This window comes from Alosa pseudoharengus, unplaced genomic scaffold (genome assembly GCF_046254945.1).
Source record: "Alosa pseudoharengus isolate Yale_2024_CS ecotype anadromous, Long Island Sound unplaced genomic scaffold, YU_APseudo_1.1 YU_APseudo_1.1_scf_13, whole genome shotgun sequence".
Lineage (NCBI taxonomy): Eukaryota > Metazoa > Chordata > Actinopteri > Clupeiformes > Clupeidae > Alosa > Alosa pseudoharengus.
The window spans coordinates 7,242,218-7,264,771 of NW_027468598.1; the positions used below are offsets into that span (position 1 = coordinate 7,242,218).

The 22,554-nt window shown below is 40.3% G+C and overlaps 1 protein-coding gene across 1 annotated transcript; it reads left to right on the plus strand.

Annotated features, from left to right (window-relative positions):
* Window positions 1-5,682: 5,682 nt before the first annotated feature.
* LOC143121075 (extracellular calcium-sensing receptor-like) lies at window positions 5,683-8,827 on the plus strand. Its single transcript, XM_076281471.1, has 6 exons — window positions 5,683-5,837; window positions 6,051-6,342; window positions 6,478-7,269; window positions 7,349-7,576; window positions 7,704-7,827; window positions 7,914-8,827. The coding sequence occupies exons 1-6, from the start codon at window positions 5,683-5,685 to the stop codon at window positions 8,825-8,827; spliced, it is 2,505 nt and encodes an 834-aa protein (XP_076137586.1).
* Window positions 8,828-22,554: the final 13,727 nt, after the last annotated feature.

A 22,554-nucleotide genomic window follows, 5' to 3' on the forward strand; every position in this document is an offset into this window, starting at 1 on the left:
ACTGCCATCTTTGCCTATAAGGAGATCAGGGTGTTAATTTAACCTAACTACCTATGACAAGTTACATTGCAAGTTAGGTCTGGGGTAGCAAAAATCTAAGTTGCTGTCTTAACGTAGGCCTGTTGAAGATCACAGTTAGCCTACCACTCGAAGGCAGAGGACAAACGTGTGTTGAGCAAAATGTCTGCATTTCAGACTTCTTCGTCCCCGGGAGAGTGCAATAATTCTCTCCCCATGTTATTTTCCCATAGCAAAAATTGCAAGATAGGCTACTCAGCTTTTTGAAGGCAAAATTCAGAGGTCTATTCACTTGAATCGTCTATCCGATCAACTGTGTTACAAAATGGCCGCCGACAGCGTAGCCTATACATCAGAGCCCTTCTAAGGATTATTAGACATTCTCTGACATTATCTATAGCCATCTCTATGGCTCTAGTGTAGCCTACATATGCAGGACTGTTCAGTAGGTTATACCAACTTAAAAAGCATCACCATCTTAGTATACCCACTTAAAATAGACTAGGATACATTTGGGGTTGATCACAGTATAGCCTACCCACTACAGCTAACTAGCCTACATCACAGTAGCCTAGATCCAGCTACATACAGTAGGCCTATATCCACTAGCCTACACCACTGCTGCCGAGTGACTTGCCTAAAAGGACTGACTGTACACTAAAACTAATTAAAAGAAACGGTAGCCTAGTGCTATTATTTGTAACATCAACGTGAGCAGGTTAACACGATGACACAAAACATACAATGCTGCAAAACATAACACGTTGAGAACAGCTCAAACAAAGACGAACGAGCAATGTGCTCTGGTAAATTACAAACTTGGCAGAATCGGAATATAACAAAGCCCTACAAGTGAAAGGACTTAAGGTTAAACCTCAAACTCTTGCATTACAACCACTAGGCCTACATCATGAAACTGTAACATATTTCACTTACTTTCGTGAGATCGAATTCAAGACGAGTGTAATCCATTCCAAGACTTCTTCCAGCGGCGTTCAAGAATCACGGAATTCAAACAGAGCCCGTTAACGGAAGTCAGGACAAGACTTCAATCGATCACCTGAAAGCAGAGGCGCTGTCTTCCCCCTACTGGCGTGGGGGTAGGCCTACGTGTAAGGGAGAGCCTGTCTGATTGAACTGAAGTGAATTGTGAAATGAAAGAAGTGAATTTTCTTAGTTGTGAAAAGTGTTCTATTGATAGATTTTTGTTTAAAGTTCACCTAATACGTAAAAAAAGCACAAAAGTATATATTTTTTATTTAGTAAAATTTATATTAGCCTAAAATAAATATTATCTTGATATGATGTTTACCTTACTTAGATTTGATAAGACCAATCATTTGAGTGGATCTAAATCAAGTGACTGCAAACATTTTGTATGTTACTTCAAAAACTGAAATGGAGCTTGTGTTAGTATCGACTATAGCTGTTATTGTCTCCAGTTTCTAAAGCTGATAGAGGCGCAATCAATCACACAATGCCAACACATTTAACACGGCATGGAATTGGAATGAATAGAGACGCATTACCATTGACGTCATTGCCACCTAATCAGAAGCCTCGAATGCAAATAATGTAAAATGTGTGAATATAAAATGGTAATGGTAGGCTACAGGAACAAATGAAACATGTTCTGAATGTATTCTAGTGATAGCAGAAAACTATTATAAAAATATTTTATATTTTATTTACCGAAGTATTATTGTTTGTTTAATCCAACGTGAAACTGCAATCGGTTCTGAATGCAGACCAGGCGTCTTCCCCCTACTGGCGTGGGGGTGCACTCAGAACAACCAAAAACAACCAATAACAACTAAACGGGAACGTTGTGTGAAGGTACTGTGCAACCACAGGAGAACGTTTTGGTTGGTTGGTTCCCTTAACGTTTAGGAACGTTAAGAAACCCTTAGGTAACGTTCCCTAACCGTTCGTTTTTGGTTTGGTTCGAACTACCCTTTAGGGAACCATACACTAACGTTCCCGAACGTTCCCTTAACGTTTTGTGTTAGTGGGGATGTACTTTATGTGTGCAAATCACAAATGAGTGGGTTAGGTTGATGTGGGCTCTTGAGACTAACATACCATAAATATTTTGTCATCTTGGGTGCAACGGTTCAGGTAGGGCTAGTTATTTGGTGGAGTGGCCACCAAGTTTCATGTTCCCTGGTGTTTCAGTAACCCGGGAATCACTGACCAAAATTGATGACGGTAAAAGAAAAAAAAAAATCTTTTTTATATTTTAAATGACTGGTTGTCCTGATTCTTCCTGTGGATCTTAGTGGGCACTGAGGAAGCAATAATTTCATCGCTAGTTTTTCATGATTACTATTTCAATTGTTTCATATCAAAATTCACTACTTAATTATGTGTTTTATGTAGTTTGTCGAGGACTGGTTCAGACACGTCACATCCATAACGTGAAACCGTCACATCCATAACGCCAGTTTTTCCTACATAATGCATTATGAAAATGATGCATAGTTTCAAAAACACACTTTTTGTGTTCATTCAAGTCTCCTTCATGCTACATATATCATAGTTTCGGCAGTTTCCTTCAAAATTCACAGAGTTTGTAGAAAACCTGTAATCTCTCACAAAAGTGTGTCCATTTCATGTCACATCCATAACGCTGATAAAATGCCTTGTATTCTTAGGATGAAATTGATTATTTGAAATTTGAGGATTTCTCAGTATTCAGAGGACAGAGGTTACATTAAAAGTTATGCAAATTAATTCACTGATACTAATTTTGCACCCACTCTAAGGCATTTTGTTTACCAATATGAGTCCAATTGTCACATCCATAACGCTGGAACTGCCCTAAACTGTTTACCATGTTAGTTGTTAGATTAAAATGTGTCAGCCTAATGTAATGTAACAACTTCACTTAAATAAATTAGTTGTAATGAACAATTGTACAATTGCAGACATTCCTTGTATTGTTGTGGTATAACTGTTAAACTTGCTTTTGTCTTTAAGGTTCCAGATCAGACCAGTGGTGATGACTGTGTATGACATTACGTGTGTGCCTGTCTGTGCATACCTGTCAACCATACATCTCTGACAATGTTGCTAGCAACCTACTAACATACATTCTTACAAACATGTGACCATATCTCAACATATCTGTGCACATACCATTTAACCATACTGAGACTTATCCAAGATCTACACTGAGACATTCTGAGAACTATATTGTTGTGTGAGGACTATACTAACTATATGGAACTTGTATACTTGTGAATCATATTTGTCAACCATTCATACCTTTGACTCATACCTGTGCTGTAACATCTGTGAAACTTAGCTGTGCTGTTAGACCTCTGTTTTTAGACCTGAGCTGTGCTGTGTGAAAATTAAGATCTAAGTTCTGTCTAAAACTGATCATCTGAAGGGCTGACTCTTTTATTCTTCAGTATATATCACCATCAAATTTGACCTATTGTCATTAACTGAGGCCTCTAGCTGTTGCTGCCAGTTCAGAATTAAAACTGATAAATAGATCTGTCTTATTATTGGTTAACTTTAAAATTTGGTTTCAACAACTTTGATTTTTTGACTTCAAGCTTGCATTGGTTAAGTGTTCATTAGTGTGTTCTGAGTATCATTCTGCTGTTTCTGCAGTACTGTATTAAAATCAATATTGATCGATATTGAATTGACTATTTGTACTGACTGTCATATACTCTAAGCTAACATCTAACCAAGTAGGTGGTTGTCAAGAATACTGTAAGTCTATGTAATCTGAATAATTATACTGTAAGTAATGTTATACACAGCAGTTTTTAAATTTACATGCAATAGTAATTCCCTGGAATTACATTTTCTAGTTTTGTTATTGTTATTATTTTATTATTCATATTTTCTGTATTTTTATTTTCCCTTCCTCCTTTATAATGTTATGTAGGTTGTCTTATTATTTGTTTTATTTTACACAATTATTATACTAATCTCTTGATATTCCATTGCCACTGTGTAATCCCGGCTTCACTGAAAATGAGGACTTACCTCAATGAACCTCTGATAATAAATAAAGATTGAATGAATGAATGAAAAGTGTTATTAATTACGGAGCCCAGGAGGTGTCATTGCAAGATATTTTTGTATGTCAAGAATGTGCACTCATTTTAGTAAATTGTGCACTCATTCTATTAAATTGTGGCCTCATTTTACTAGATTGTGTGCACAATTTAGTATATTGTGTGCTTTTTTTACTACATTGTGCTCTCGTTGGATATACACCAAAAAATATCTTACAATGACCCCTCTAGGGTTCAGTAATTAATCTTATATTAAGATCAAAAATCTATTTGGTATTGTTTTTTAGTATGAAGAGACTTACCGCAGTTGTGCTATCCGAAGAATTTTTTTTCGTTGTTTGTTGTTTACATGTGTTGAATGGAAGTCAATGGGAGCCGTAAATTATTAATAGAGGTGGCCAAAGAATTTATCCGGATAGTGTGACTGCGGTGCTGGTAGGGAGACAGTTGGTAAGTGTTCTTAACAGTCTTCTGTAATAAACTCCGGGTTCGCTAACTAGGTTGTTGGTGCTTCGTTTTATGTGTAGAGGCCCTAAGCAAGCTACTGACGAGGTTTGGTAGCCTAGAAATCTAGACGCGAATTTACATTTGCTGCCAGGGCTAGTCTAGCAACTCTCCGTTGGCTTGTGAGCTCCAGAAATCGAATTAATCAGGCATTGAAATCGTGTATAGTCGTTTGGTGGGCTTAACATAATGATTGATGGCAAAGTTGCAACGGTTTGGCTTGAATTCTTTGCTACTTGAAAACAAATATCCTATTGCGTCCTATTGCGTGCAGAGGGAATTTGAAAGACAACTGATTATCCCGCCCCTCGTACTGAGCACTGCGAACGGTGAGTGCCCAGACCCTACATTTTAATGTGGGTCTGGCTCGCCAGGCTAGAGGTTTGGTGATGTTTTGAACAATATTACTGGTTAAAAAATGCTATTTGGGAAGCGTTTAGCTTACTGCCGATAACTATGCCACTGTTTGCGATTTGGGGCTATAGCATATCAGGCCAAGCTCTGACAGTATAAGATCGCTAATTAGTAACTCTGTTGCAACATGACAGTTAATTTAAACTTCACAAGGAGTTTGGCAAATTCATATACAAGCTTAATGCGGCCAAAAAACTGGAAGTACTTCATAGGTGTGCAAATATATGAAAAATAATTGACATTCTAAAGACCGCATCAGAATAGGAAATTCAACCAAGCAGTGGTATGAACCATGTATATTGTATTGCTTTGTTAAACAATAATTGTATCATCAGCGGGAGAGAATGCAAAACTTGCTCTTTGCAATGAGCACGGCGGGGCATAGTTTATTTTCTTCACATACTGTATTAGATGTGATGTGGTCCTATTTTGCACTGCTATGTGGTAGATGTAGTTTATACACACATCGCTATTAATTCAGCCAATATACACACAAGTTATTAAATCAGCCATTATTCTATGCTCAGGCTGAATTCACGTGCTTGCATGTGTTATTGGAGGAGTTATGGTCCCTGTGGGGGTATCTTGATCACTATAAACTGGGGCTCCTCGCTTTATCATTTCATTGGCCTGCATTTTGTGTATCATAGTCATGATACAGACAACTCTGCTTCTACTCCTTGCAAGTTTGTGTGCTAATGGACTGATGCAGCAGAATTGCAGTCTGCTGGGCCAGCCAGCACGGCCTCTCTTGTCATCCGAGGGAGATATCAATATTGGGGCAGTTTTTTCAATACACAGAGAGCCACAGGTGAAGACTCATACTTTTACATCAGAGCCAGAGCCTACATCTTGTATAAGGTTTGTACTGAGAGGAGCCTATTTTATTTATTATTAATTTTACATTAATGGATAATGAGTTATAACTTTACATTTTGAAAAAGGCACAAATGTCTAAATTATTGTAAAGACTAATAACATTATTAGGTTTCAATTATTGTAAAGACTAACATTGTTAGGTTTCATCAACTATTTTAAGTCCTTGTATTTTGTATATCATGAATATTGTTACAGACTGAATCTGCGTGAGTTTCAGTTTGCTCAGACACTTATTTTTGCGATAGAGGAAATAAACAACAACACAAACCTCCTCCCTGGCACAACTCTGGGATATAAAATATATGACTCCTGTGGCTCTATTTCCCTGGCAATCCGTTCAGCTATGGCTTTGATGAATGGCTATGGGGAGACACTGAGTGAAGAATCATGCCAACGACCACCGGCTGTTCAAGCCATTGTTGGGGAATCTAGCTCCTCTCCCACTATTGGCATGTCATCTGCAGTGGGACCCTTCAGCATTCCTGTGGTAACACATTATAATTATGTTTAAAAAAACGTACATTATTATCAACAAGACTGTAAAAATTATATATTTCTGATGCTAGGCAACTTTAATTGTTTTTCATTCAGCCTTCTTTTTGCCTTTTAATCCAATTTCTAGGTGAGTCATTTTGCCACATGTGCTTGTCTCAGCAACACAAAGAGGTTCCCAACCTTTTTCAGAACTATTCCTAGTGACTACTACCAGAGCAGAGCACTGGCACAACTGGTCAAGCTATTTGGCTGGACTTGGGTTGGAGCTGTCAGAAGTAGGGGTGATTATGGGAATAATGGAATTGCCACCTTTGTGGAAGTTGCACAAGAACTTGGTATTTGTGTAGAGTATTCTGAAGCCTATTTCCGAACGGATCCAAAAGAAGATTTACTGAGGATCATTGAGGTGATGAAAACGGCCACTGCCAAAGTAGTGGTGGCATTTCTAGCACTTGGGGACATAATTCCTCTTTTAAATGAGCTGGCACAACATAACGTGTCAGGGTTGCAATGGGTGGGCAGTGAGTCATGGATCACTTCTAAAGGCCTATCGGAAACAAAAGCCTACAGATTCTTAACGGGTGCTGTAGGGTTTGCAATTGGAAATGTAAAGCTGGAAGGCTTGAAGGAGTTTCTCATCAATGTGCATCCCTCGAAAGCACCACAAAACCTCTTACTCAGAGAGTTTTGGGAGACAGCATTTCAGTGCTCATTTGAAAACGCCGCCTTTGAAGGCACGCAGTGCACAGGATCAGAGAGCTTACAGACTCTGCAGAATCAGTACACAGATGTTTCTGAGCTGCGCATCTCCAATAAAGTCTACACAGCTGTATATGCCATTGCACACTCTCTACATAATCTTCTCATGGATGCAGCAGTTTCCAATGAAACCCATAGAAATATTTTAGTTCCTGAAAAGGTACATTTAAGATCAAGAGAGTATAATTCAAAAAAAGTAATTTGAACAATGTGAATTTGACTACTAATTTAACCAACAGGTGCTTGAATATTTAAAGAAGGTTAATTACACCTCTAAAACTGGGGAGCAGATTTTCTTTGACTCCAAGGGAGACCCTGCAGCCAGGTATGAGCTGGTCAATTGGCAGCCGGATGATGATGGAACTTTGCAGTTCAGATCTGTGGGAATGTATGACACATCAATGCCCCCAGAGCAGCGTTTTATTCTGGACCAAGTCGGCATGATATGGGCTGGTGGTCAAACCAAGGTAAAGCATAAAAACAAGATCACTGTATAAGAACAGCAGGAATCTGCTAATACTATAGATTCAACTAATGGCTTAATGTTTTACAGCAGTTAATTATGGTTATTTTGTCCCTCTCTATATCAAAAAGGTGCCTGTGTCTGTATGCAGTGAGAGCTGTCCTCCAGGCACCAGGAAGGCTGTACAGAAAGGCAGGCCTGTCTGCTGCTATGACTGTATACCATGTGGAGAGGGAGAGATCAGCAATGAAACAGGTATATGCCATTTCAATCCAACTAGAACATATATTTTGACATATATATGATGAAACATTACATCATCTTTTTAAATATTTTTTCAGATTCTAATGACTGCATACCTTGTGATGGGGAGTACTGGTCAAATGAGAATAGGGATCAGTGTGTGTTAAAATATATTGAATTCCTTTCTTACTCTGAAATTATGGGAATTGTTCTTGTATTTTTTTCTTTGTTTGGAACATTAATTACCATTTTGGTGGCAGCTGTGTTCTACATACACAGAGAGACGCCAATTGTCAAAGCCAACAACTCAGAGCTGAGTTTTTTACTGCTCTTCTCACTGACTCTGTGTTTCCTTTGCTCTCTTACTTTCATTGGTCGGCCCTCTGAGTGGTCCTGTATGTTGCGTCACACAGCGTTTGGGATCACCTTTGTTCTCTGCATCTCCTGTGTTCTGGGGAAAACAATAGTGGTGTTAATGGCCTTCAGAGCCACTCTTCCAGGCAGTAATGTCATGAAGTGGTTTGGGCCTCTGCAACAGAGACTCAGTGTTCTTGGCTTCACTCTCATACAAGTGCTTATATGTGTCCTGTGGTTAACTATATCCCCTCCATTCCCATACAAGAATATGAACCTTAACCACAATAAAATAATTCTTGAATGTGATGTGGGTTCAGCTATAGGATTCTGGTCCATATTAGGCTATATTGGACTCCTTGCACTATTGTGTTTCATACTGGCTTTTCTGGCTCGTAAACTACCTGATAACTTTAATGAAGCCAAATTCATCACATTCAGTATGCTGATATTCTGTGCAGTCTGGATCACTTTTATTCCTGCTTATGTCAGCTCTCCTGGAAAGTTCACAGTTGCAGTTGAGATATTTGCCATATTGGCATCTAGTTTTGGATTACTGCTTTGCATTTTCACTCCAAAATGTTACATTATTTTAATAAGGCCCGAGCAAAACACAAAGAAACACTTAATGGGGAAGACAGCAACAAGGTCTCTGTAGCGGGTAATTTAGTCCCAATTCCTCATATTATCTGCTCTTTTATTCTTAAGAGTTCTGTCATGTGTTGTATCCATCCATTTAATTGGAACTGAAAATGTAAAAATATATTTTTTGATGAGATAAATCAGTTTGTTTTGCAGCGTTAGAATACACATGGCTTTATTTATAATTCAAATTACATGGAACTTTTAGCATTTATTTAGTGTCATTAGCAATAAACACTATCTCAAGGCACTAGGTTGGCTCACAGTGGTATTAGACACGACAGAATCCACAAAGGGCCCTGACCCATTAGCTTTGCTCTCCACAGGCCCCACCCCAGGCTGTGGTGCTCTCCAGGTCACGCCCAGACACACTGGACAGCCCCTCATCACATCTTTCTCATGCATGCTGTGGATATGTATTGTGTACTACAACATAAAAAATAAAATTGCCTTTTTACATCTCTATGCCCAGAACTAATCATACGCTTTATGTGAGAAGCACAGATTGTAACAGGCATTTTCTATGAATTGTAGTGGCATGACTAATAATGAGATTATATTAAACTTTCTATTGCACAGAATTGTATTGTGGAATAAATGAGTGAGCTCTTTGTATTTGTAAATACAATAAATATGGTCCCATTCATGTTTAATTACCACCACCACCAATTTGAAGCATACCTATTGGATTAGAAATCCTCATTTACATATACTACATAGCTGAGGGTTGACTCTCCATGTACGTGCACCATTTTAAAATAACGGTGGCCAGCAAGGGACATATGCGAAATACAGCTCAGTCTTTGGCGTCTGCATGTTAGCTTCAAGGATTCATCTGCAGAATTTCCCTACATTCATCAATGTAAGTTACAAACCCATTTTCTACAAGCCACATGTCTTCCTAACATTCAGACATTGAAGTTGTATTTTCCAACTAAATAAATAAAGAGAAAACTAACTTTGTGATCTGTCACTGTCTCAGGAAAGCTCTTGTTCTAAGTTATTTGTTCTCAAAGGCTCTAGACCCAGAGACAGTTGATAACTAACCTAACATAGATTTGCTAGAACTAGTAGACTACCACAAAGTTGCTGAACGTGTGTTATTTCAGGTTAGTTTGCAAGTTTAACCAAAGTCCTTATCTGCTACCTAGCTAGCGAACAGCACTAGCCGTTCCCATTCACTTTCCGTTTACTGTGCAAACATTAGCTAGCTCGGTTAACCCAACGTGACAGTACAACGATATATTTAGTGATATGAATGGCACAATTGGCAGAAGATTAGGGAAAAAGATTCTAATTTTGGAATAATGTGATAAATGCCATTTTTCAATGCATTTTTCCGCAATGGTTTTCATGCACTGTATATCCAAGTGCTGCCACCTCACCCCAAGTATGACCTGGAGAGCTTCCCTAGGCCCAGGGCTGCTTGCAAACACACACCCACACCTCAGCGCCCTGGAGGAGGCCTAGCCTACCGCCTGACCCCTGGACTGACCTCTTTGATGTTGGAGGTCAAAAGTCAACATCATAAATACCTTGAATCCGATATCTCAAGAACGCCTTGACACATACTCTAGCTCTAGATCTCTACTCCATACCATGGTACCAACGAATACCGTAACATATCTGAATCTCGGCAGACGTTACCTTTCCTTTTGCCTGTTAAATGTACCTGTGCTGGTACAGATTACCTTAGTATATTGACCCCTATGGAATGTTTGTCCATGCACTTGAAGAAATAAAATGCAACCTTTATTTCAAAAGCAATTTATTGATTATATACAATAATCATGTAAATCATTGTGACCAACAAAACAATCACACCGATATAGGAACGCCACCTATTACCACTCTCTTACGTGTATGTGTCACTTAATATTCATTTCTATACAAACCAAGACGGCGGATTCCTAAAGAAATGCAAGCACCCACACCAGACGTGTAAAGTCTAAATTAGCTATGTACCAAAAATTACATTTTACCGTGACTCGAAGAGCTGTAAACCGTGTTGTAAGGCTGCGTGTACAAATCCGCTTGGAGCTCCAGTGGAATTTTGATTTGCGACGAGAATTCTCAGTCTAACCATTGATGTGCCGTGAGAAAGGTCGGAAATAGGCACCCACCAGCCCAGCACTAAACTCCGAGTAGTGTAAACAAAATCGGATATTTCAGGCAGTAAAAGGCCCGGTAAGAACCAAACTAGATTTTGTTTAAATCTACACACCTATGGCTACTGAAAAATGTAAGGTTCATTTATCAAATGTTATTTCTAAGCATTAAAAAAACATCATTTTAGAATCTTTGAACGAAAGGGGCGGTAATTGGTGCTTTTACGATACCAATACCAATGAAAGCCAGACACAGAGTGAAGCCGTCCAACAAAGTGCATCTCCATCTAAAATGGAAAAAAATATTAAGTTGTATAATAGTAATAGTATAAAAAGTCAATATCATGTCATAAATTAGTGCTTTGTATTTAGTAGAGCCCTGGAGGAGGCCTAGCCTACCGCCTGACTGGGCGACTAGACCTCACCCTGGGCCTAGGAGAGCTCTCCATGGCAGCCCTGGGGTCAGAAGGCAGCCTGGGGCTTTGCTGGAGTCAGTAGCCGGCTTTAGACCATTGAGGCAAAGCCGAGCTAGCCAGGCTGTGCCGGGGCTAATTGCTTTCACACCTTCAGGTGCAGGTGCCAACTGGTGCCACTTGGGGGCTATATTGGTGCTACTGGCCCCTGATTTCTGGCCAACCCTAAACGATGGGCCATCTGGTGCTAGAGCCGGTGTGTGAAGTTGAGAAACATGATAGAATGGAATGGCTATGAAAGCAGTATTTGCTAATATACCAAGTTTAGTGATAGCGGTTACGTCCGTATTAAAGATGTTTGCCTGTAGGCTAACTCTGTCCAGAGGTCACCATGTAGCACAGTAGGCTAAAATTAAAAGTGAACTTCTGAGTTAATTAACATAGACAAACGTCCCACTCAGTTATTCCTGCCAGTGTGTTTTATGCTATCGATAGTGTGGAATAGCCTACTTAAAGAACTATCGTAAAAGCTCCAATTTTAGTTTCAGCCCCTTTCGTTCAGAAATTCTAAAATAAAGATGTTTTTTAATACTTCAAAATAGCATTTGATAAATGAACCTTACATTTTCCAGTAGCCATAGATCTGTAGATTTGAACCAAGTCTGGTTTGGTTCTTAGCAGGAGCATCTGCTGCCTTCAAAATCCTATTTCCTTTACTGTGCACTCGGAGTTTGGTGCTAGGCTGGTGGGTGGCCACTCAAGCGGCACATCGTCATGAAATCAAAATTCCACTGGAGCTCCAAGCGGATTTGTAAACACAGCCTTACAACACTATCACAACACTGACAGTCTGAAAACAAACGTGTCAGGGTCATGAGGCTTTTAGCCTGGGCTACTATCACCAGGTGGCCCCTCAAATTACCCTAGCCTGGCCTGGCTTGACGGTCTGAAGCCGGCTAGTGTTAGGCTTGGGTGGGGACAGTGGTGAGGGTGGGTGTCTGCATGCTGCAGGGCCTAACAGAGCTCTACAGGGCAGCCATGTGGTCAGAAGGCAGCCTGGGCCTATGCTGGACTTACTTTTATGCTTGGGGTGAAGAGAGTGGTAAGGGTGGGTGTCTGCATGCTGCCCAGGGCCTAGCAGAGCTCTGCAGGGCTCTGGAGTCAGAAGGTAGCCCAGGCCTCTCACAAGGCCTCGGGCCTATGTTGGAGCCAACTCCGCTGCACGTCGGGGAGTTCTTTGCCTCTCGCCCTCGTCCATTAATTCCGTATAACAGGACACCTTGGCGGCCGTTATCCCTTACTTAACTGACATAACCCTACATGAAACATTACAGAGAGAGCTCTCAAATGCACAAGTTCTGTGCACTTTCAGTCAGAGATTAGTGTTTGCACTATGCCTGAAACACACGTGCATACCTAAATCCTCAAATTATGGCCGGGATTCTATTTATAGCCAGGCCTCAGATTCGGACAAATAAAGGCCAGAAATAATTTTTAACTCATAAAAAAGCTCTTCTTAATATTTTATATTGTTGGTTGGTTTAATATTGTTGCCAATGAAAAGTCATTGCCCTACACCATGAGTCTCCAACACGACGCTCTCAAGCTACCAGTCCCTTTCCACCCCTTCTGAGCTTGCCTGAGGCTAAAGCAGTAACCTACATTTAAACACAATTGTTGTTGCCAGGCATCAGCCTACGAATTTTATAAAAAAGTAAACAATGCATAATTTTAAAAAAAATAACTAAATTTAGGCTATTGTAGACCTCTTTGGGTCCGTGTAACGCTTTGCAGTGCTTTGTTCTATCTGCTCCAGCCATCTGATCCAAATAAAAAATGTATTCAATAATCCAATTTTCTATTTTTTTTAACTGGTCAGCAAATAGATAATTGCTACTATTTTCTAAATTTGTCATTAGTCATACAAGATAAAGAAAATCAGAAACTGGATTGGAAACAAAAGTAAAATTCAGTTAATATTGGATTTTTGCCTTTTTTAACGTTTTTGTTGGGCTGAACCACAAGTGTAGGGGGGGTGACCTGATATATAACAGAGCGCGCGGTGTTGATCATTTTATCAGCGGATGTATAGATGAAGGGCTATCAAACACAGTTCAGCTTGCGTCAAGGTGCCAAGCGATTGATAAGGTCAGCTCGAGACCAGAACTTCAGATGCAGAGGGAGACATTGCTGCATCCTGACACTTATGAGTACGTGTTCTACTCATGTCTCTGGGAGGCTTTGGAGACCTACATGAGCGTTACCAATGGACTTGAGCCGTAGTAGCCTACAGGCAATTTGCTGTTGATATTAATAAATGGATAAACTGATAAATTACTCATTGTTGTGTCTTCATTTAATGAAACCTAGTCTAACGTAAACTGTCAAATAAGCAAAAATGCCCCATGTCAAACAGTGCTTAGGGTAGCCAATAGGCCCGTATAGCCTAATAATTCCCCAAAGCAGAATGCTTTGCCATCGACGACTAGGCCAGGGGTGGGCAAACTGCGGCCCGCGGGCTGGATCCGGCCCGCCGAGCAGTTTCATCCGGCCCGCTGAGCATTTAATTTGGTTATCAGGTTGCTCGCTATTTTTTTTTCCTGCGATGGAGACGACGTTGGTTAGCTTTACTGCAAATTGCGTTTCACTCTCCTTAGAGAATGTTTACAATGTCAACGTCAAAACATCATGTTAAATAGAGATGATAGGCCTACTCTTAGTTATCTCCTTTGCAGCAGATCTAACTTGAACGTTATGCTACTCCATTTAATTGGGAATGCGCCTACGCTCACGAGAGGGAGAGAGAGCGGCAGGTTCCAGCTGGCTTGTCATTGTTGATAATTAATATCTCCTTCGTATAAGAAACTTTTAAAAGGAAATCATGAAGGCAACATTAGTTCGCACTACTGACCATTTATAAACTGTGAGAGGGCACAGCCATAGGTACAGCACTAGCTATAGTGGAGCGGGCAGAAGATCATTGAGACATAAATGAAATATTCTAAAAGCAACCTGCGGCTCCGGAGCCGCATGTGGGTCTTTGATCCCTCTGATGCGGCTCATAATTAATCAGTATTTAATTAAAATGTATTTTATTTTAGTTCGTTCATTTTCAAAATGTAATATTGTGGATCTATCTGAGTAATTTATATAACTTTCCACCTCACTTGACTCCGTAACCGTAGCCTGCACAATATTGTTACATTCGCGGTTCGTTGCCATGTCAATATCAAACAAAATCACCGATTTCCCTCCATTTCAGTCAACTCAATTCTTGCATCTCACTGAATATGAGCCAACCAGACTCCAATGTAACACTTGTTTACATTAAATGTGCAACTGATTGTCACACAATAGACTAACTTCAAATCTGGGCCATCAGAAGATCTATGGTATTTTTCAGGAGAGAGTAAAACACAAGCACACACGGTTAAAGCAAGTTTAGAATTTTAGTTAAATGAAAATTATATACATAGGTACAAAAGCTCAGAAGATAATCATTCAATCAAAACCTTTCTGTTTCAGTTAAATTTTCAATCAGCATAAGTTCACTTTAACACTGTTGAATTTCTATTTGTTTCTAGTTTCATTCCTATTTAAAGAAAACTATGTCTTTTAATTTCCTATTTTGTAGAAAAACTAATTGAATATTTTACTGTAAGCTAAATTCTCTATTAAAGTTTAGTTTTAAATTCAAGTTATTGGATTGATTTAAACCTCAGTTCAACCCTCAAATCCAAATGCACATTCAAATCCACATAGCACATGTGGAGCAATTCAACATCAGTAAAAGAAATACAAGCAAGTTCACATTTACAAAGCAATCTTCAAGTAGCAGTCAATTCTCAGTTCGTTAGGTCCGGTTTTCTATCAAAGTCTTTTTCTATCTTATCCAAGGAACTGAAAAGTCTTACTTATTGTAGAAATTGAGAAACTGGAAAAAGAGAAAGTTAGTTAAGGTTACGCTTCCAGTCGGGCTAATCCTCTGTGTGTAGTAGAATCCATCTTGTCTCGTTGGGTAGGCTCGCCATCTTGTCGTTGTCGTTACATATGTTGTCCATGTCCGACGAAGCATTCAGTTCAAAGCAATAAAAGTTTGTGTCGTTCAATCAAACTGAGAAAGGTAAATCTTCAATAAAGTCTTTTCTGAAAACTGACGTTGTAATAACTGATGAAATTCAAAAGAAAAATCTCAAAACAGATATGCTGCTAGTCAATGACGATGCAGGCTATACTCTGGAGCTAGCACTCAATTAGACAAAAAAACATAAAAGGCTGTAGCTTTAAACAGCACGTTTCGTTTCACACAAACGGTATCTGAAAGTATAATACTTTACATCTTGACCTAAACTGACTTTAACCAAGTCGTTTAGTCGCAATTGGTTTATTTTAATGTTCTCACTCTCTATCGTTTTCTCAGCGCTTCTTTTTCCCTCCATCTTCGTTCTCCTTCTTTTCTGGACTTACGAATTCTTAGTTAAGTTTCGATTCCCTGTTTTCTCTCACTACATCCTGTAGAGGGAGCTCTAACATTTCCCTACTCATTAAAGCTATACTATTTTAAAGCTATAGAGTTCATTTTTATTCACTTCACTTCAAACATCTGCAATGCATATTTTCTGTTGTCATTTCTTTCATTAAAATATAAATCGATAAACTAAACACTGTTTTGATGTTTATTATTATTTATCTTAGTTTGGGTTCTTATAGGTTAGTTTGTGTTACACCCTCCCCCTCTGAATATATGCAAGTCCCTTTGCATGCTAATAGGCTGTGCTATTATAGGACTGAGATACTCGGGGTTAGCTAAATCTGGGAGTGATTCTACAATGGCTGTACTTAGACCTTGAAAAAGGGACTTAACTATAGTCACTAATGGATTCCCAAATTCAGGGTAAGTCAGCTTCCTAGGTGGTTCTCTGTGTCTGGAAGACCTTCTTAGTGCAGGTTCTTCTTGTTCACAGGTCTGATCAGGTGCTCTATCTGTACTAGTCAACTGTTCTTTTGTCTCTTGATTTTCTCTCATCCTCTCTTCCAAGACTGAGGTAGGTTCTAGATTTCTGTCCTCACGTAAGATATTCTGACTGGGCATATCTTTAGATTGATTTTCTTCCACAGGTTTCGCTTCTGAACTGACAGGTGAGTTAGTCTCTCCAGTGGACTCTTCAGCGGTCAAAGGTAAGTCACTCTCAGCAGCAGAAGTGTTCACAGGTAAGTCACTCTCATTTCTCTGAGGTTCCAAAACCTCCTCCCTGGTTTGACTGATCATGTCTGGTTGAGCAGGACTGGAGTTAGGCTCCATATTTCTCTGGTCAATCCATTCTGTACATGGTTCTTTCTCTTTAACAGGTTCAATCTCAAAATCATAGGGTCTGAAGAAGTAAGGCACATCATCTTCGGAGTCAGATGACATTCCCTCTTCTTCCACTGAGGTTACATCTTTACAATTTCTTCTAGTTCTACGAGTTCGGACAGGAACTGATTCAACTGGTTCATCTTCTTCAGGAGGAAGACTACAAGGCAGAAGTAGATCTCTATGCAGTGTTCGCATTGGTCCAGATTGGTTCTCAGGACACACTTTATAGACAGGGAGATCACCAGCCTGGCTAACTACCACGTAGATGGTTTGCTCCCATTTGTAACACACGGTCTCCTTCTCTCAACTGGGAGGCAGTCACATGTTTGTCGTATCGGGTTTTGTTCTGTCCTGCCATTTTCTTTGAATGTTCAGCTGCAATTTTGAAGCTTTCCTCAAGATTTGATTTCAGATTATGTACGTACTGTGAATGTGATGTATGTTCTTTGTCTCTCAAGGGTAGTCCAAAAGCTAGGTCTACTGGCAGCCTTGGTTCACGGCCAAACATGAGTTCATACGGACTAAACCCAGTTGTGTCGTTTTTTGTACATTTGTACGCGTGTACAAGCGGTTTCACAAACTCTCGCCAGCGACTTTTGCTTTTGTTCTCCAGGGTACCCAGCATGCTCAAGAGTGTTCTATTGAATCTTTCTACTGGGTTTCCTCTGGGATGGTAAGGTGTTGTTCGAACTTTTTGAATTCCAGCAATTTCACATAGTTCTTTTATCAACCGGGACTCAAAGTCAGGGCCTTGGTCGCTGTGTAGACGTTCTGGATAGCCATAATGAGAGATCAAGTGTTCCCAAAGGCTTTTCGCAACAGTCTTGGCCGTTTGATTGGGTGTAGGAATCTCTAAGGCATATTTGGTGAAGTGGTCCGTTATCACTAATATGTCCTTAGTGTTACTCTGATCTGGCTCTACTGAGAAGAAATCCATGCAGACAAGCTGTAAGGGTCTGGAGGTGGTAATATTCACAAGTGGAGCTGCTTTCTCAGGTAAGGCTTTTCTTCTTACACACCGTCCACATGTCTTGACTTTGTGTTCGACATCTATAGCCAATAGAATCACCTCCTCACTAAATCTAGAGTGCGATCTATACCCATGTGACCGAAGTCATCATGTAAACTCTTCAGTACATCACTTTGAAGCTGTTCTGGCAAAACAAGCTGGTAAGTAATCTGACCTCCTGTTGTTCGCTTTCTGTAAAGAACTTCATCTTGTAGGACTAAGCGATCCAGTTCCCTAAGCAGAAGAGGAAACTTTGGAATGGCTTCTCTCACTGAACGAGATGTTTTCTCTCCAGTTTTCATCTGTCTAATGACTTCTCTTATACAGGGATCTGCCATTTGCAACTCCTCAAGGTCAAAATTAGACAGGTGGGAAATTACAGGTAATCCTCCACACTGATCTTCATTCACAAAACTGTCTGGTATGGCATCGATATCCATTGTCAAAGAGTCAACAAACGCAGTAGCTGACTCTGCAGCAGGTGCAGACATCTGGATGAGGCGGCTTTCACAAATGGCTCGGACAACATCAGAGGTAACTTCATCATCGCACAGATGACTTTCACTGAACTTTTGTATACGCTCACGCTCTTTCTGGGATGTGAGGTCGTCATAAAGCTCTCCATGTGATCGTCTCGACAATCCGTCGGCATCGTTATTCTGTTTTCCTGCTCTATACATTAACTTGAAGTTATATGTGGATAGAGAGGCCAGCCACCTGTAACTGGTTGCGTCTAGTCTAGCAGTGGACAGCACGTATGTTAGAGGATTGCTGTCTGTAACTACTGTAAAAGAACTTCCATATAGATAATCATGGAATTTTTCAGTAACTGCCCATTTAAGGGCTAAGAACTCGAGTTTATGGGCTGGGTATCTTGATTCGCTACGAGAGAGTCCCCTACTTGCATAGGCTACAACTCTCAGGCAGCCATCTTGTTCTTGGTAAAGGGCGGCCTCTAAACCAGTAGTGCTGGCATCTGTATGAACGGTATAAGGCAACTGGGGGTTAGCAAATGCTAAGACTGGAGCATATGTAAGTTCTCTAATTATTAGCTCAAACGCCTGTTGACATGCTATCATCCACCTGCTACCAAATGCCTCTCTTGGGTTGTGGTATTGACCAATGTGCTTTACATTCAAGCCTTTCCTGGTGGGTGGATATCCAGATGTTAATTCATTGAGCGGCTTAATTTTGCGGGAAAAATCTTTTATAAACCGCCTGTAATAGCCAATGAATCCAAGAAAAGACTTCTTTCAGGTTTGTCGGTACAGGCCAAGTTTTAACAGCGGCTATCTTGTCTGGGTCCGTTTTGACTCCCTCGTGAGATACTATGTGACCTAGATACTTCACAGAGGTCTGTGCAAAGACACATTTCTCTGGCGCTAGTTTCAGGCCATAATCCCTTAGTCTATTCAGGACTCTAAACAATCTTTCTTCATGTTCTTTTAGATCTCTAGAGAAAATGATGATGTCATCTAGAAAGACAAGAACTTCCTTCAGATTCAGACCTGCCATGCATTTCTCCATGATGCGTTGAAAGGTGCTCGGCGCGTTTGTTACTCCCTGTGGCATTCGGTTGAATTCATAGAATCCAAACGGGCACACAAAGGCGGTCTTTGGCTTGTCAGCCTCTTCAACCTCTATCTGGTAATAACCAGATTTTAGGTCAAGAACGGAAAACCATTTCGATCCAGTCAAAGCCATGAAAGTGTCCTCAAGATTCGGAAGAGCATACGCGTCTTTCACTGTTCTCAGATTTAACTTACGGTAGTCTATGCACAATCTAATGTCTCCATTCTTTTTCCGTACCACGACAATTGGTGATGAGAAGGGAGATTCAGATTCTCTTATAACTCCGGTGTCTAGCAACTCCTGGAGATGCTTTCGAACACCTTCTCGATCTTCAGGGTGTATGGGTCGACATCGGTGTTTGAATAGGGTCTCATCAGTCAAGTTAATTCTGTGCTTTACTTTGTCAGTGCATCCGAAGTCCAAGCGGTGTTGGGAAAACACATCACGCATTTTCTGCAATTTCTGTGTTAGTCTTTCCTTCCATTCAGGAGTAATGGGGGAATCACTGAAGTTGAATTCTGGACTTGCAGCCATGCTACTAACATCGCTGGAGGCTGTAAGGGGCGTTTCTTTGGGAAGCACAGACTGCACTGCATTCAATTGGGCTACTATGCATCTTGGGGGAATTGCAACATCATGATCTGCTGTATTGGTTATCACTACAGGTAAGTGAGAATGCTGTTTGTTTTCAATAGTGACCATGCATGTCTTTACAATCAGTCCTCCGCAGGGTGCGATTTGTGTAAAAACCAGAGTGGGGGATGATTTTGAATAAGTTTGTAACCCCCCCCCCCCAAAAAAAAAAAAAAAAATGAACGAACGATTCATAGCCTAGTAATGTCATGGCTAGTAATACCCAAGGCCTATATTATTTTTGCCACCTTTGTAACATTTTAGTTTTAGTTTACCGTGGTGTATGACTTTAGTGTGCTTGGTATGGTATGATGATCAGCTCCTCTAATGCAGGGTAGGACTACGTTTTGACAAGCATACAAATTCACCTTGTTCTTGCCCCATCTGAAATGACTTCTCTACTTTTGCTGCCTCCATCCTTTCTGTATTTGTTGTGTAAAAAACGTTGTATATTATGGCACTGAAGTCTTAAGTTAGTGAATTGGCTAACAGTGTTGGTAACCAAATAGTACACATTGCGCTACACGCTGCGTAGGCTACGTGCATTTTCTCTCCTGCTGATTTGCGTTCAGTAGCCAAGTGCGTAATATTGCAAAAGTTGAAAAAATAAATGTGTTTATTGTAGCCTACAGAAAATAAATAGCCTATCATACTGTCAGTTAATTGCCTACAGTGCAGTGAAGAGTTTGGAGAGTAAAGTTATAGGGCAACTTGAAGTTTTATGAAAATAATTTACGAACCAGAACATAAAGACCATGACGCTTCTATTTCTTGCAGCTGTTAAAACACCCGCTAGTTTAAATACCCACCAACATACGTTTTTGCAGTACAGATTATTTCTAAAAGTTATTTGTCTACTACTGGCTGATTTATCAAACGAGTGCTTTCTCGTTCGTCCTCCGCAAACTACAGGTGTTTCGGTAGAGAGCCATTGAATAAGCGATGCCAAGCAATTTCTGTAACACTTTTTGTGACATTCAGCAAATATCTCCTCATTTAATGTAAGTTCCTTTGGACAATAGGCCTACGTTCTACTCTACGTGCAGTTGTCCTCCATCTCAGTTGCATCAGTTTTCTAATTTTGAAGGTTCTAAAACATTATTATGCTTCACTGAATCCTTCTCGTTTTCTTTCATTTGTCCAGCTAACTTTTCCATTGAACCTAGCCATTTATGATGGATTACACACTCGACATTCTGAAATGTCCTGCACGATCAAGGCCAAATTAAGTTATCACGCAGCCACTGTGTCAGCAGCAGTGCTGACGGTGACGGTGCGTTTCTGATGTCAGATTATTATGTAGGCTAGCCTACTAGACTGTTCTCACGTTGCAGCGCTTTACTTATATGAAGTAGCATTAATCAATATGAGGGGCAGAGGGGGATAAATGTTGTCCCCCCCCGACGATAAAAATAATTTAGCAGAGGTAGGGATAGGAAAACCAGAGGGTGGGAAATCCTCACCATCCCCCCCTACAAATCGCACCCTGGTCCTCCGGGCAAAGGAGATGTTGGATGTTCAAGAATAGCCCATTTGTCAGTGTGCAGCTCTTTGACTGTGACAGATGCACATAAGACCATACTCTGTCCAGCTGGAATTACTTTGGGGTCTTTGCCAGGTAGTCTTGCAAGACCAATGTTTCCCTCATTAAACTGTTGCTGACGTATCTGCAAGATTTTCAATACATCTCTGTAGCCAAACTTCGGGGGAATATGCTGGACATTTCGTATTTTGGAATAGTCTTTGTATAGCACATCATATGTTTATGCCAACTAAGATATTAGACTGTGAGGGAAGGTCTGGAACAATCAATGCTAAGGTTGGCACTTCCATGTCTACTCCTACAAAGTCTTTTGGGAATGTAGTGGTGACTTCCACATATCCCAGATACGGGACAGCTTGACCATTAGCTCCCTCAACATTCAATAAATTGTTCAATGAATGGATGGGCTGCTTTGACAAGTATTGGTTGTAGTTAAGCGCTTTGGGTTGCACTCTGTGCATGTTAAATGCACTATACAAATAAATCTGACTTGACTTGACTTGACTAGTAGGATTCGGGAATAGTCGTGACCTGTGATCCTGTGTCTAATAAACAGGTGCATTTTCTTCCAGCTATTCTTATCTGGGTGGTACACTTTGTGCCAACCAACCCCTTGGGAACGTTTGTTGTGTGTGATCTGTATCTTGTTTGTTTTGTCATGTAGGATTAGATTTTGACATGTGGGACGTTCTTTCCTAAGTCCAGTCCCTGTTCGTCCCGCAACAGGAACTTCTTCTAGTTTAAAGAGTTGTGACCATCATGGGACTCCCATTCACTCTGTCGTCTCTGTAATTGTCTTTTCTTGTCAGCCACTAATGCAGGATTAGGTTCACTACTGCAGGATTTTGCGATATGTCCATCTTCGCCGCATTTAAAGCAATACCATGGTCTAGGCTGGACAGCCTGTTGCTTGTTTGTAGCTTTAGATTTAGGTTCTGCTTCAGCTTTTGAGTTCTGATTATCTTTTTGTGGTTTGACACCACTGGTTGTCTTTGCTTTGGATGTCTGCTTTTTATCAGCCAAGGTGGCAAGCTGGCTCTGGAGTTCTGCAACTTGCTTTGTCAACTGAACAGTGACTGAGTTAAGCTGGGTAACCTCTTCTTGTTGGC

Bases quoted from the DNA above. Each gene is read 5' to 3' on its own strand.
- LOC143121075 (XM_076281471.1), top strand. From the start codon at position 5,683: ATGCAGCAGAATTGCAGTCTGCTGGGCCAGCCAGCACGGCCTCTCTTG. The intron at 5,838-6,050 runs GTTTGTACTGAG...ATATTGTTACAG, and splicing joins GAGCCTACATCTTGTATAAG to ACTGAATCTGCGTGAGTTTC. The intron at 7,577-7,703 runs GTAAAGCATAAA...TATATCAAAAAG, and splicing joins GGGCTGGTGGTCAAACCAAG to GTGCCTGTGTCTGTATGCAG.